Source organism: Gopherus evgoodei, chromosome 14 (assembly GCF_007399415.2).
Source record: "Gopherus evgoodei ecotype Sinaloan lineage chromosome 14, rGopEvg1_v1.p, whole genome shotgun sequence".
Lineage (NCBI taxonomy): Eukaryota > Metazoa > Chordata > Testudines > Testudinidae > Gopherus > Gopherus evgoodei.
Genome location: NC_044335.1, coordinates 4,874,248 through 4,887,710, shown reverse-complemented (window position 1 = coordinate 4,887,710; position 13,463 = coordinate 4,874,248). Strand labels below are relative to the sequence as shown.

General features: G+C 50.4%; 1 protein-coding gene across 5 annotated transcripts in view; it reads left to right on the top strand.

Annotated features, from left to right (window-relative positions):
* The window catches only part of ZNF512B (zinc finger protein 512B), a 67,451-nt gene extending 56,371 nt beyond the window's left edge, over positions 1 to 11,080 (top strand). For all 5 annotated transcript variants that reach the window (XM_030533030.1, XM_030533032.1, XM_030533029.1 and 2 more), the window contains 2 exons: positions 816 to 914; positions 2,839 to 11,080. In XM_030533030.1, coding sequence (XP_030388890.1) covers positions 816 to 914; positions 2,839 to 3,132 — 393 coding nt within the window. In that variant the 3' untranslated portion in view covers positions 3,133 to 11,080. The remainder of the gene's footprint in view (positions 1 to 815; positions 915 to 2,838) is intronic.
* The last annotated feature ends 2,383 nt before the right edge of the window (positions 11,081 to 13,463 follow it).

Below are 13,463 nucleotides of genomic sequence, written 5' to 3'. Positions count from 1 at the left end.
AGGAGGGGTTACTTTTATGTGTTGATACACAGGTACAATTACAGTTTCCATGGGAACGGCAGCTTTGAGTTTCCTGGCTTTCAGGCAATTAAAATCCACGCCGTTGTGGAGGAAAACATGCCTCTCTGTGTGTGGAAGCTCCTCACACTCCTTTGCTTCCCCAGGGAATAAGTCTTGCGCATCATGTTCCCTGATGTTTTTCATGGGTGTTCTAGGGAGTAGGCCCAGGTTTTCAGGTACATGTGTTCATCTGTGCACCTGCTTTGCACATGTTGTGTGGGTAATTGCATGCACAGGTATCTAATTGAGCATATTAATGTTTGCAGCTTTACCACGGTTGCAGTAATTGCCCACACAAGTCAGATATGCGAATGTGCATGCATCTACACACACACCCAAAATTTGTCCTCCATTTGTATCAAAGGAAGCTTCTCTTCCTTTTGGATCCTTCTGAGGAGAAGGAGCCCCCTCACTGTAACAGATAAGGGACCGGATTACATGGTAAATTCCTGGCCTGCAACTTCAGGGGCGCTGGCGTGTCCACATAACCATGGATGCAGGATTTTAGGAATACATCTAATCATTTACCTTGAAGACAAAGTCTTTGAGCTCTGGATGTTGAGGGGGCATTTGTGGCCTTCAAGTGGCCCTGGACTCATCATCATGGGCCCAAGCAGCAGACCATTTTCTGCAGACAATCCCTAGAGATTTCCACGGGGCTTCTGGGTAGTGAAGAGAGAGGGAGGCTGTATTCTCTCGTGCAGCACACGTTTGAACCTGCTTTGGAATACAGGAGCATGTTCTCTGCCTTTCAGGGAGACCACTCTGTTGGGAAGTACCGGTGCCTTCTCTGCCAGAAGGAGTTTAGCTCAGAAAGTGGAGTCAAATACCATATCCTCAAGACTCACTCAGAGGTAAGGAAGTGGGCAGGGTGCAATGGGGCTCCGGGGCATGGTTGAGGCTGTTTCCTGCTAAGTTTCATCTGTGTCCACTAGAAGCTCCCATTGGAGCTAGCAGTGTTTAGGCCAGAAGTGGGCCACATCCGGCCCGCGGGTCACATCCGGCCCGCGGGACCGTCCTGCCCGGCTGCTGAGCTCCCGGCCAGGGAGGCCAGCCCCCATCGCCTCCCCCACAGCCTCACCTCACCACACCACCAGCGCTCTGGCCCACCGCTCCTGCCGGGCAGCATGGGCAGCGGGGCTGGCTACGGCAGGGATGGGAGCTTCAACTGCTCTGAGCAACGTGGTAAGGGGGCGGGGGGTTGGATAAGGGGCAGGGTGTTCCCGGGGGCAGTCAGGGCACAGGGAGCAGGGGGCGGTTGGATAGGGTGGAGGTTCTGGTGGGGGGCAGTCAGGGCACAGGGAGGAGGAGGCAGTTGGATGGGGTGGAGATTCTGGGGGGGCAGTCAGGGGACAGGGAGCAGGGGCGGTTGCATAGGGTGGAGGTTCTGGGGTGGGGGCAGTCAGGGAGCAGGGGCAGTTGGATAGGGTGGAGGTTCTGGGGGGGCAGTCTGGGGACAGGGAGTGGGAGGGGTTAGATGGGGTGGGGTCCTGAGAGGTGGTTAGGGACGAGGGTCCCAGGAGGGGGTGGTCAGGGGACAAGGAGCGGGGGGGGTTGGATGGGTTGGGGGTTTTGAGGGGGGCAGTCAGGGGCGGGAAGTGGGAGGGGGCGGATAGGGGGGCAGGCTGTTTGGGGAGGCACAGCCTTCCCTACCCGGCCCTCCATATAGTTTCACACCCTGATTTTTTTTCCCACCCCTGGTTTAGGCAGAGGCGGGAGGGGTGGGGGGTGAGCTTACACCTCTTTGCTTTTCTGGCCGTCCCTCCTTGTCCCACCTGTTGGACCTTCATCTGAGGCCCCAGAGCACCCAGTCTAGTCTCTGGCGTGTCCAGAGGCACGGCTCTCCTATGGCCTTACTTTACACACTTTGTGTTCAGGGTGGGCAGTGGCAAGCTCATTCAGCCCAGTTTCCAGCCAACTCCCAGGCTGAAAAGCTTGACTCTGATTTGAAGGTTGTTAGGTTCCCATTCTGCTTATGGGAGACTCAGAGAAAGGGAAGAGAGGGGAAAGTGGAGCGGAGCAGAGTGGAGACTCAGAGAAAGGGAACTGAAAACATAGAGGGGAAAGTGGAGCGGAGCCTGGGAGGTGAGGAAAAATAGAGAGAAACTGGGAGGAGGGGGTGAAGGGGGAGAAGAGGAGAGAGAAATTTTCAAGTGAAGAGAGATACAATCCGCACCTGAATAGCACATACAGAGTGCACCGTTCCTTCTGTCCTTAATACACAGCACAGATTTGTTTCCCCTCTAGACAGAAAAATGGTGTAAACTATAGGAGGAAAAGGTTTGCAGCTCAGGGCCCCATTATGAGAGGCAGTGTGGTCTAGTGGGTAGGCACCAGGCTGGGAGTCAGGAGCATCCAAAACTAATTTGTGGCATTTGCAAAACTTAAGCTTCCCCAAAGAGTCCCCTCTTTCCTGCTTCCCTTCCCCCCGCTTCCATCATTACATGTCAGTGCCTCTGTGGACAGATGCTAAGAGATGCATTCAGACTGTGGCTGGAGATGTGCTGCATCATTGTACAGGACCCATTGACAAGTTAAAACTGGGGGAACAGGGGCAGGAGGATGGAATAAGGGGCATTTCAGAGGTCAGAGAGGGAAATCTGGGGGGATGTATTCAGAGTACAGGAGTTTTCCCTGGTGAGAGTGAGGCCATGAGGGAAAATAGGGGGTTTTATAAGAAGGAAGGTGGGGAGGTGTAAATGGAGTGGCTGGGACAGTGCTCCCTGACCTGGGAGGGTGACTAACCCCTACTCCTGTTCTTTTTCCCTTTGGACACAGAACTGGTTCCGAACCTCTTCAGAGGCTGCCAAGAAGAAAAAGAACAGGGACCAGATTTCCTCCAGCCAGGAGGAGAAAAAGAAAAGCACAAGTGGGAAGAAAAGGGGCAGGAAACCCAAGGAAAGGCCTCCGGAAACGTCTCCGACAGGCAAGGAGAGCTCGGCAGCAAAGACTAATCATAAGAAAGTCCCGGAGCCCTGGGAAGGATCCAACTGCAGCCCCGAAGGGAGAGAGAGAGGCACCAAGCTGCCCACCCACAGGAAAGGGGGAGCCAGTAAGATGCCTGAGAAATAAGGGGTTCAGAGACTCTCCGAGCATTAGTTTACAGCCCAGGGTAATGGGGTGGGGCCCCTCACGGTTTTCTCTCCCCCGCCCCCTGCTCATCCATTTGTTTGTTTGTTTTTTAAAAAAAAAACAACAAAAAACCACTTTTTAAAATAATGGACCTTGTTTCACACTGGAAAAAAAGAAAAGACTGTGATCCTCCATCCGTCACCCCCGTGCACAAGCCCATACCCCTCGACTCCCCTCCACACACACGCGTGTGCACTTGTGTGTACACACGGGCTGCATAACTCTTCTGCTGACCTGTCACGTAACACAGCCAAACCCCTGCAAAGTGGGGACTCCCCCGCTCACCGCTTCCTTCAAATTCTGTGCGCTGAACTGGTGATGCTTGAGCGAGAGGAAAGTGCAATAGAGGCGGGGCGTAAAGGCTTTTTATTTGGGATTGCTTGTTGGATTGCAGTGCCAGCACAGGAACATGATTGGTTTCTTTTTGGGTGGGGCAGGAGAGGGAGGGAAATGATCTTTTAGACACCATCTGTACCACGCCCACAAATGGTGCAACAACCTGTGGCTTGTTAGTTGTGATGACCTAGGGGCAGGGTTGAAGAGGTGTCTCCAGTGAATAGGTTTTGCCTACCTGTTGCAGTGGCTGGTGAGGCTTAGAAGATGCCAGCCCTGAAGCCAGATGCAGAAGATGGTTATAGCCAGGATCCAAGCATAGCGCCCTTAGGAAAGATTTGGGGTTTGTAAGGCAACCTGGTGCCCCATGGCACCCCCCCGGAAGAGCCACAGTTAGTCCACTTTGTTTCTCTGAATGATGCTTGTGCTGGATTCCCAACGGGGAGCTGTAGCTCAGAAGCCCGCCTGTCGATTTCAAAAGATGTCGTGGTTCCGAGCATTTAACCCATGGTCTGTTGGTTTCATGGCCTGGCCAGTGCGTTGGGCGTGGTTTCTTCTCCACCGTCAGGGTAGGGAGGTGTGGTTACCGAATGTGGCGGTGCGTTCGCCGTAGCATAAGGAGTTTGTCTGTTTGAGCTGTTGTCGTTCACAAGCAGCAAAGAATGCTCAGCGAGGCAAGAAACATGCCTGCAGGGCATGAGAAAAAGATCATGATTGTCAGAGGTGCAGCGCACTTGTGACTCCAACAAAAGTACACTGGCGTAGCAGGTTCTCAGCACCTCTGGAGATCAGGCTCAATGAAACCAGTCCCAAGGAAGAGGTTTTTTTATGTGGGGGGGTGGGGGGGCATTTGTTTTATTTTTTTAACTGAAGACTGGGCAGTTGCAAAATTATCTGAGCTCCATTGCCAGATTGAAGGGAAGAAAAACCCTCTGGATTTTGAGAGAACTTTTCCAGACTTTTTAAAAAAATGTACATCAGTATAAAATACTGTATCAAATTGATACTAGCTATTGGTACAAATAGCCTGTTAGCAACAGAGCTGGGTGACTGCTGCAGAAAATATGCATGGACATTTCTTTGAATTCTCCCTTTCTGTGCTCGCTTTCTGCTGGCAGGAGTGTTCACTACAGGAGCAAATGCTGTGGAGGATTGGCAGAAAGAGACTTTCAAATTCGTGATCATGAGCCTTCACCACGGACAGCTGATTCTAAGAGTGAGGTTCATTCAAACAGGGGTCAGAAACAAACCACGTGACCTATCTGTCCAATCAAATCAGCTCCACTTTTGAATACTGAAGACTCACAAAGACCCAAGAGGGTGAAGAACTTCCGATAACGAATCCATTTGAGAACATTGCAAGATGATCACAGACAGAGAAAGAGGCAAAAGTCATCCAAGTGCTGTCTGAATTAGTCACCCAGTTCTCTTCACTAGGCCAATGAGATCTCTCCAGCCTGAATTGATGCACTGCATTGGCACCAAGTGACAATCACAGGTCATGCTTTATAGTCACACCTCCGTGGCTTGATGGATGCACTCCTCTCTTGACTTGTTCTTACTCCCTCCCTTTGGTAGGAACATGCCGCGGCCCAGGAGAGCAGCCTCTGATCCCCTGAAACTCATACTGACCTCAGTTCATCTTCCCAATTTGTCATTACTCAGAGTCCCTTTTAAACAACCACACTTGTTTTGTGTTAGTATTTCTCTGAGCAGAAATTCTCAGAACACCTTGCTCTGGGCTGGAGGCGAAACTTCCCCAGACCAAAGTCCATTGGCTTCTAGACAAAAACCAGGCTACCTCACTCCTTGATAAATACATGGGGCTCACTGCAGTTCATATCACAAGGAGGCTTACCAGAGCATTTTTGTAACATGTTTTTCACTTGCCAGGGGAACAAAACCCAAGGAGCTTTTCCCTCATTTGTTCCAAATTGGGGGGGTTGGAAGAATACGTTCGGGGGAAGAAATTCTGCTTATTTAGTCAATTAAAACCTTGACCTTCACTTTGCTTCACTGCATTTCACAGCCTGTCCTCCATCCTCTCGATTCTTAGTATTTTTTCATGCTCTGAAGAGCCATTCAGTAATAATTAACCTCCTTCTCCAGTGACACATTATTACTGCCTCAGAGATAGAGCTGTCTACTCCTGATGTCAGGTCAACTCCTCTGGGGAATCCTTGCTTAAGTGCCCAGCATATATCTTGACAGCTGAACTAAAACGTGTGGCTAAAGCCTCCACTACTTGCCCCTGAAAATTGTGGCCTACAGTTTGCTCGGGATAAAATCTCTCCCTTGCATTTGGCCATTGTTTACAGAACACTGCTGGGCCGTATTTTAAAGCAATTAGTGAACAAATTTAATTAGCCGGCACATCTGGCCCTGTCTGCCTTTTGGGCATCATCAGTTCTGTTGTTTATCTTGTTGTCAGTAGCACAAAGTACAGATCTTATCCCCCAGGGGAAGAGGATGCTTCTTAGTAGCCAGAAGGCTGGCAATTTCCTAGCCTTTGCTACAGGATAAACTGGAGCTAACTTTCCTCGTAACTTTCCAGTACATTGCAAAGAAAGTAGGAAAAAGAAGACCAGTTGAAATTTTGCAGTCGTTTTGGTGATATTCTAGCCAGACAGAGCTCAATAGCAGGGTTGCCTGTTTCAAATGGAGTCATCAAAGCAGTAATTACTAGAAAGCCATTGCATTGAGGGTTATTTTTCCCAGGGTGGTGAAACGCTGTTAAGCTGTATCCCGCCGATGCTCCAGGGAGGTGCTATCCTGCCATTGTTCCGTGCTAATATTGCCACTTGCTAAAAGGTCCTAGAGCAGCAGTAGCATTCTGCCGTTCCCTCGCAGGAATGGAACGCAGCATGAGAGGGGATGTGAGAAGTAATGGGGCCTCGGATTTTCAAAAAAAGCACATCCAGTTATGCTCCTAAATCTGTATATAGGCTCCTAAATAAAGTGACCTGATTTCTCAGCCATGCTGAGCACCCAGCTCCCGTTGACGTCAGTGAACGCTGCTGGATGCTCAGCACTTTTGAGAAATTGGGTCACTTTATCTCGGAGCCTAAATCTGGACATTAGAAGCTTGATTTCAGGTGCCTGCTTTTCATAATCTCAGTGAGAACTGTTTGAATAGTTACAGATTAAACACCAGCTGGAAGATGTTTAGATGTTCAGATAAGGATCCTGACACAGCAGAAAGCGTGGCTGAAAGGAATAGAGGAAAGGCTGTGGAAAGAAGCAAGGAGAACGCATCGTGGCATGTACAGTACAAATAGCAGGATTACACTTAAACAAAATTGGTATTGTGTAGGCCCAGGCCTTGAAAAACGTGGGTCCCAAAGCATACTTGCTGCACCCTCAAATTCTGCAGGTCTGATTGTGCACATTGGCTGTCACCCAGCACAACCGTGTGTCTTGTGTACGCTTCAGTGCACATGCTTCTGCTGGGGCACCCACAGCTACCTCCTTTAAAGAACTGAGCCCCTAGGCCCAAAATTTTCCCCTCACCCCAAGTAAATGGGCCAGGCACTGGGGACTCTGCAAGGAGGAATCGTCTTCTCATGGTACCAGAGCAGCTACTCAAGGCTAATGGCTCCTGGCTCTAAATCCACAGTGTCCTGCTCTCCAAGGAGACCTCATCAATCTGGGCTGTGCAGCATGTGTGGGGTTCCAGCGGCTGGGCTTCCCTTTGGCCCCGGAAGAGGAGGCAGGACTGGCTCCTTAGCACTGGAAACACCTTGACCTTTATTTTCAGTGACCATCGCACGTTTTTCATTAATAGAATTGCAGGAGGACACTTCGGTTTTGTGACGTCCCAGATTTACAAACAAAAGCAGCTTTGTCAGATACTCTCAACGCAAGGGGACATGCCAGCGCCGCTTCGGGGGTCTCGCCCAGTTCTGCGCAGTTCAAAATGGGATCTTCTGGAGAGCCCCTGACTGGGGAGGTCCTCGCATATGGTCCAGTACATTCTCTCCTGAGGCCTTTCTCGAGTGTGGAATGGGTTGTGATCAGACAGGGGGCATTGCAGTTGTTTATATCTATTACATAGGTGTGTCTGAAATGGGCCTGAGCCACAGAATCTGCATCTGAAGCCAGGTCTCCAAGACTCCTGTATCTGGGAGTACTTGGATCTGCGAGTTCCATTTGGTCTGTCAGAGAGAGAGTTAGAGAGGGGAATTTAGAGCTGGGTTCCCATTGGGAACTTTCCAAAAGTTTGGGGGCTGTTTGGATCCAAGTTATGGCTTCTGGTCCATTTCTGATTGCACAGTATCTGCTGGCATACATCCACCCCAGCTGTGTGAGTGTCACCCAGTTAAAGCCTGAAAAGGTATCTCAGCACTATTCTCAGTGACAGCTGATGCACGGGTTCTCCTTAAGCTCAAATGGTAGAGCAGCTGCTGCTGCTTTTAGATGTCGTCATGTTCCTCGGTTCAAGTCCCAAAAGGGATGGATTCCACTCAGTGGCAACCAGTTTGTGGTTCAGTCCTGCTGGTGGCACGGTGTCTGATGCTGGTTGGTGTGTGAACAGCAGTGGGCCAGGTTCATGCTGCTGGAGGACAGCTGTGTGCTTGTGTGCTAGATCACGGGCATTTGATGGTCTTGTCCTCTGTGGCTGGGGGCTTGAAAAGTGACATGAGTCTGTGTTGATAGTGGAGCTTCTCCCTTACCTGAAGTGGTTGAGCTGCTTCCCTGGGCTCTGTGCTTCTCCAGTTCAGCTCCCCATGGAGCACCAGTTGCCTCCCCAAGGGGTTAGCACAGGGGCCGGGATTTGAGAGTTCAAACAGGCACAGAGATGGCTTGAATCAGACAGGAGTTGATAGCATCTCAGGAAGGGCAGAGCAGGGGAACATCCGGAGGCAGAATGGACCTGTTGGAGGTGATGTTTATCAGTACTACACAGCTCTCTCTACCTCATGCAGCTGGCCAGTTCGGGGTGGAGTCCTGGCTGGCCCATTGGGGCACCCTGAGGGGTAAAAGGTGAGACCAGTCCTCCTGCTTCGAGTGCTTGCTCATGTGGATTCCATTCTAGGTGTGTGCACACCCAGGTGCACAGTTGTCAGCATTTTTTGCCTTAGCGGTATCCATAGGGCCAGCCTCTGGAGTGCCGTGCTCACGCGCTGGTGTATGAGGCGCTGCTCTCCGTTCCCTCTTGCTGCCAGGGCGGTGGGTCAGAGTGCCGCCTTCCTGCCTCGCAAGTGGACAGTGGTTTTTCCTAGTACCTACTTGGTCTTGGACATATACCTACCAGTCTTCTTCCAGAAACCTGATAAGTCAGATGAGAAGTGAGATTAAACTCGCTGGACATCAGGAGGGCGCTGGCTTTCTCCATAGAACAGACTAAGCCACTATGTAAATTGACACGGCTTTTCGTCGTGGTGGCAGACAGGATGAAAGGCCTTCCTGTGTCCATTCCAAGAATCTCATCTTGGATCACCATCTGCATCAGGTTTTGTTATGAACAGGCGAAAGTGCCACCATCAGTGATTGTAGCTGCCCGTTCAACCAGGGTGCAAGCCTCGTCAGCAGCCTTCCTGGCCCAGATGCCGATTCAAGATATCTGCAGGGCTGCTACCTGGTCATCCATCCACACGTTCACATCCCATTATGCACTGACCCAGCAAGCCCGGGACGATGCTGGCTTCGGCAGAGCAGTATTGCAAGCCGCACGACTGTGAACTCCGAGCCTCCATGGATACGACTTGTGAGTCACCTAGAACGGAATCGACATGGGCAAGCACTTGAAGAAGAAGAAACGGTTACCTACCTTTCGTAACTGGTGTTCTTCGAGATGTATTGCTCCTGTCCATTCTAATACCTGCTCTCCTGCCCCTCTGTCGGAGTTGCTAGGAAGAAGGAACTGAAAAGTCGTAGGGCCAGCAGTGCCTTATATACTGGCACATGAGCACGGCCCTCCAGAAAGCAGCACAGCTCACCCTACAGATATCACTACGGCAAAAAATTCGACAACAGTGCACATGAGCGCACACACCCTGAGAATGGAATGGACACAAGCAACACGTCTCAAAGAATAACAGTCATGAAAGGTAGGTACCGTTTTTATGTCCCTCCCCTGAGCTCAAGGCCTGCAGTTCTGTGTGCAACTCCTGCAGACCACACAGCTGAGGGCAAGAAAAGCTCCCCACCCCCATCCTCGTGCTGCTCACCTGTGTGCGAGCCAGGCAATAACAGACCTGAATACAGCGCATTCAGGATCCTGGTTGGGAGAGCGTCTTGCCTATTCACCTTTTCCACAAATCCACCCCACCAGCGGCCTGCTTTTCAGGGGTGCTGATCGCATGGCAGTTACCAGGACCTGCAGCTGCCCAGCCCCTCTGAGAAGCAGCCTGTTGATCGGTACTAGAAAAACCATCAGTTATGCAGCACAGCAGAGTGCATGGGTCAGTTTGTATCCACACACCAGGGCGGGGACTTAGTCCCGCAGACATAGTTTCCATGCTGCCATTAAATAGTATTTGTTTTACAGTAGCCGCCAGATGCCTCCATCTGGATCAGGAGCCCAGTCAGGATCAGGGCCCCTCTGCAACAGACGTATAGGAAGGCACAGCCCTTGCCCTGATTGGAGCCCCATTGCATTTGTTGTGTGCAAAGCACATAGGACCCCGCCCTGAAGCACTTACATTCGAGCTGCGCAAAGAGGGTTTCATCTGAAGTCCAAATCCATGGTGCACGCATGAGCATTGCCTTCCTCGTGAGCCTTACAGCTGGATGCAAGCAAGTGGGACGTGTGCAAAAGGGCATTCCCAAAGAATAGGGTCTGAAGGACTCTGTGGGTTTCTGTGGTGTGAACCCAGTTCCGAGCACTCAGCAATGTTAAACATCCTGCCAATGCTGATGATACTGATGTGTGTGTTAGTTCATATCTAGGACCAACTAGAGGGGAATTATGGGGTTACCCTGTGTATGGGAGAATAGCAAGACAGCCTCTAGTTCATTTCATTCCTGGTCACAGCTGCGTAGATACAGTTGGTGGCCTTTGACTTCCATCATCTCTATCCAAAAATCTCATGGGTTACATTCAGGCTGCCTGATCCAACCACTTGAGGCACCATCTGCCCATCCTTTTAAAAAAATCTTATTAATCCGTCTTCCCAAGACGGGACACTTTCATTTGCCCTTCTCTTTATTACGCTGCAGTTTCACCACTAGTCATGAGAAAGGAAAAGAAAGTCCCAAATATTTCCTGTCCCAGGTGTGGGAAGGCTGTGGCTGTAGAGAATGGAAAGGCTACAAATCAGTGGTGTGTCTTCAGCCCACCTGTGGGGAAGGTGTACAGTAAACAGAGATTGTTGAATTACTTGATTCTCTTCCCTTATAATTCCTGCTTCCCAAGAGGAATGCAGCTTAGGAATCATTTCCCAGGAATCATTTCTCCAACTTGCAGAATGCCTAAGCAGCTGCAGCTCTGTTCTTCTCAGCAGTACGAACAGTGTTGAGACTTGCCTTAAAAATAGCTTTTCATTGCCCTTCATCCTTTCTGTTTTCACAGCACAAACAGCTGCAGAGCAAAGGAGACTGCCTGGGACAAAGCCTAGGAAAATGCACATCAGTAAAATGAATGTGAGCGCAAGGTTCAGTGCAGAGTTTCAAATGTGTTAGGTGTGTGCACCTGCATGTCTAATTTGCATGCACTCTTACCGCAATTGTGTGCACACACTGGGTATCTGCACGTGCAAATTCACCTGATTGGCTACTTGTGCACACAGTTTCCATGACTGCACATGCAGCAGCAGTCATTGTGCGTGCAAGTTAGTCACTCGTGCACACTGGGACACGTAACCTCCAGAGTCATCAATACACTGGGGAGAAGAAATCGGAAATTTCTGAAGCAGAAAAAGACCAACTGGCCCAACGTGGCAGCCATGTTAACGTTTCATGTACTGCTCCGGTCTCAAGCCTTTCCATTCCTTTTCTCTCTCCGGAAGCAAAGCTTGGCATCTCTTGAGCTCATTTCTGCTATCACAGTTTGCTCTATGTGTTCATCACGCCCATGTCTGATAGTCCTGCCAGGGTTCCACATATACTCCTAGTTTCCCACTTTCTAGATTTTTGGTAATGAACTGAAGCCCGATGCCCAAGAATTCCCAGGACTGCCCTTTCCCAGACTTAATGATAGCCAAGCGCTAGGCCTCTGATCTGACTGATTGTTTAACTATCAGTGACATATTTTTCATAATAGTAGTTCGTTCCCTTCTTTCACTTTCCATTTCTATTCGGTACTGACTCTCTCTCTCTCTCTCTCTCTCTCCCCCCTCCCCCCCCCGCCCTCAGTTTTCAGCTCTTGAGCTTTGGCCAAGGAGGGCTGGAGAGAATTTCCTCCAGAGCCCGCCAGGGTCATTCAGTCCATGGGAGCTTTCTGTAGAGCAATGTGAGGCTTATGTTCCCTGCCCTCCTCAGTTCTCAGGGACCTAAAGTGCAGTGCCAGTGCCTGGCCACCGTGCTTGTACTGCCCAGCCAGTGAAATATCCATCTGTCCATCTTAGGCATTTCAAATGCCTTAGTATCTGGGTACCAGTGTCACTGGTGGCTGGAAACCAAGGGCCACGTGCTGGCCCCAGCTACAGCCCTTTTGCACTGCTCTGACCTGGCAAAGGGGCATAAAACTGTCCTAACTGGGCAGCTCTGGATTGCCCCGATATGGGGGATCTCTGGATGGTAGAGATCCAGCATAGTCCCCCTAGCAGATCCCCTGCCTCAGTTCCTACGCTGAGCAAAACTTGGCCGGCCCCAAGGATTGGGGCCCAGACATTGCAAATGCAATTAGCTCCTTGCTGGTAGCCAAAAGCCATGAAATATATTCCTAAGTCATTTTATATTTGCTGTTGGTAGCTTCAGTGACTGTTAGAAAACATCTGGCCCTTCTGCATGCATGCGGGGCTGTGTGAGTATTACCCACCGGACTCTGTATCTCATCAGGGCCTGATCTCTTCCTGCTCAGCAAGCACTAAGCCAGTCAACTGCAATGGGAGTTTTTCCTAACTAAAGACATGCCAGGCTGGACTCTCCAGTGGGAGCTCAGATCAGTGTGGGGGTGGTAGTTCAGAAACAAACAGAAGAAAGACGTTCTCCATAACAGTGCAGTCAAATCCATTAAATACAGAGGTAGAGATCCTCAGCTGCTGGAAACAGGTGTAGTTCCATTGTTGTGAACAGCTGCACTGATCTACGCCAGGAAGGTCGCAGTAGCACTTATTCTATGTACAGTTAGATACCAGGCTTACTACAAGATCCCCCATATGGGGAATGTGCATGTAATGGCATCCACTGTGTGCAGAGTGGGTTGGTTGGGGTGTTGCTTGTTTCAGATTGGGGTGTGTGTGTGTGTTTCTGTTTTATGGCACTTTGATACATATATGGAGCCAGTAATCTGTGCATTTGCCTAGCCAGACTAGGTGACTGTGTCCACAAACGGCTGCTGGTGAGTGCAGTTACCTGTGCATGTGTATGAACTCATGTGTTCCCAGTGGTAGATTTTGTGTGCACGCACCAGTGCACATGTGACCTCAGGCACATTGTTTGGAACGTTTCCCTCGAAGTCCACATTGGCTCCCTGTGGGAGTAAAACACTTTGGCCCTGATGCGCGTTACCACCAAGGCCCCTTTACCCCACGCTGGCAGTGTAAAAAGTGGCCTTTAGTGCAAAGGACATCAGGCCCTTTGACATCAGCAACCCCCTGTGATCCGAAGTGCTGTGTGCAGCTCCAGGTTGGTAGCAGTGCCAGCAGGGCGTTGGCCACTTCTCCAGATGCAGCAGCTTTGCAGCACATCTGTGTAATACCAGGAAACCTTTGAAATTGACATTTGAGCCCAGGTTCTGCCCTCTGAGAGATGCAGGCAACTCCTACTCACTGACTCTTGCCATACAAACCTTTGTGACGTGCCTTTCGACTGGTTTTGCTCCTTTGCTGCTGCTG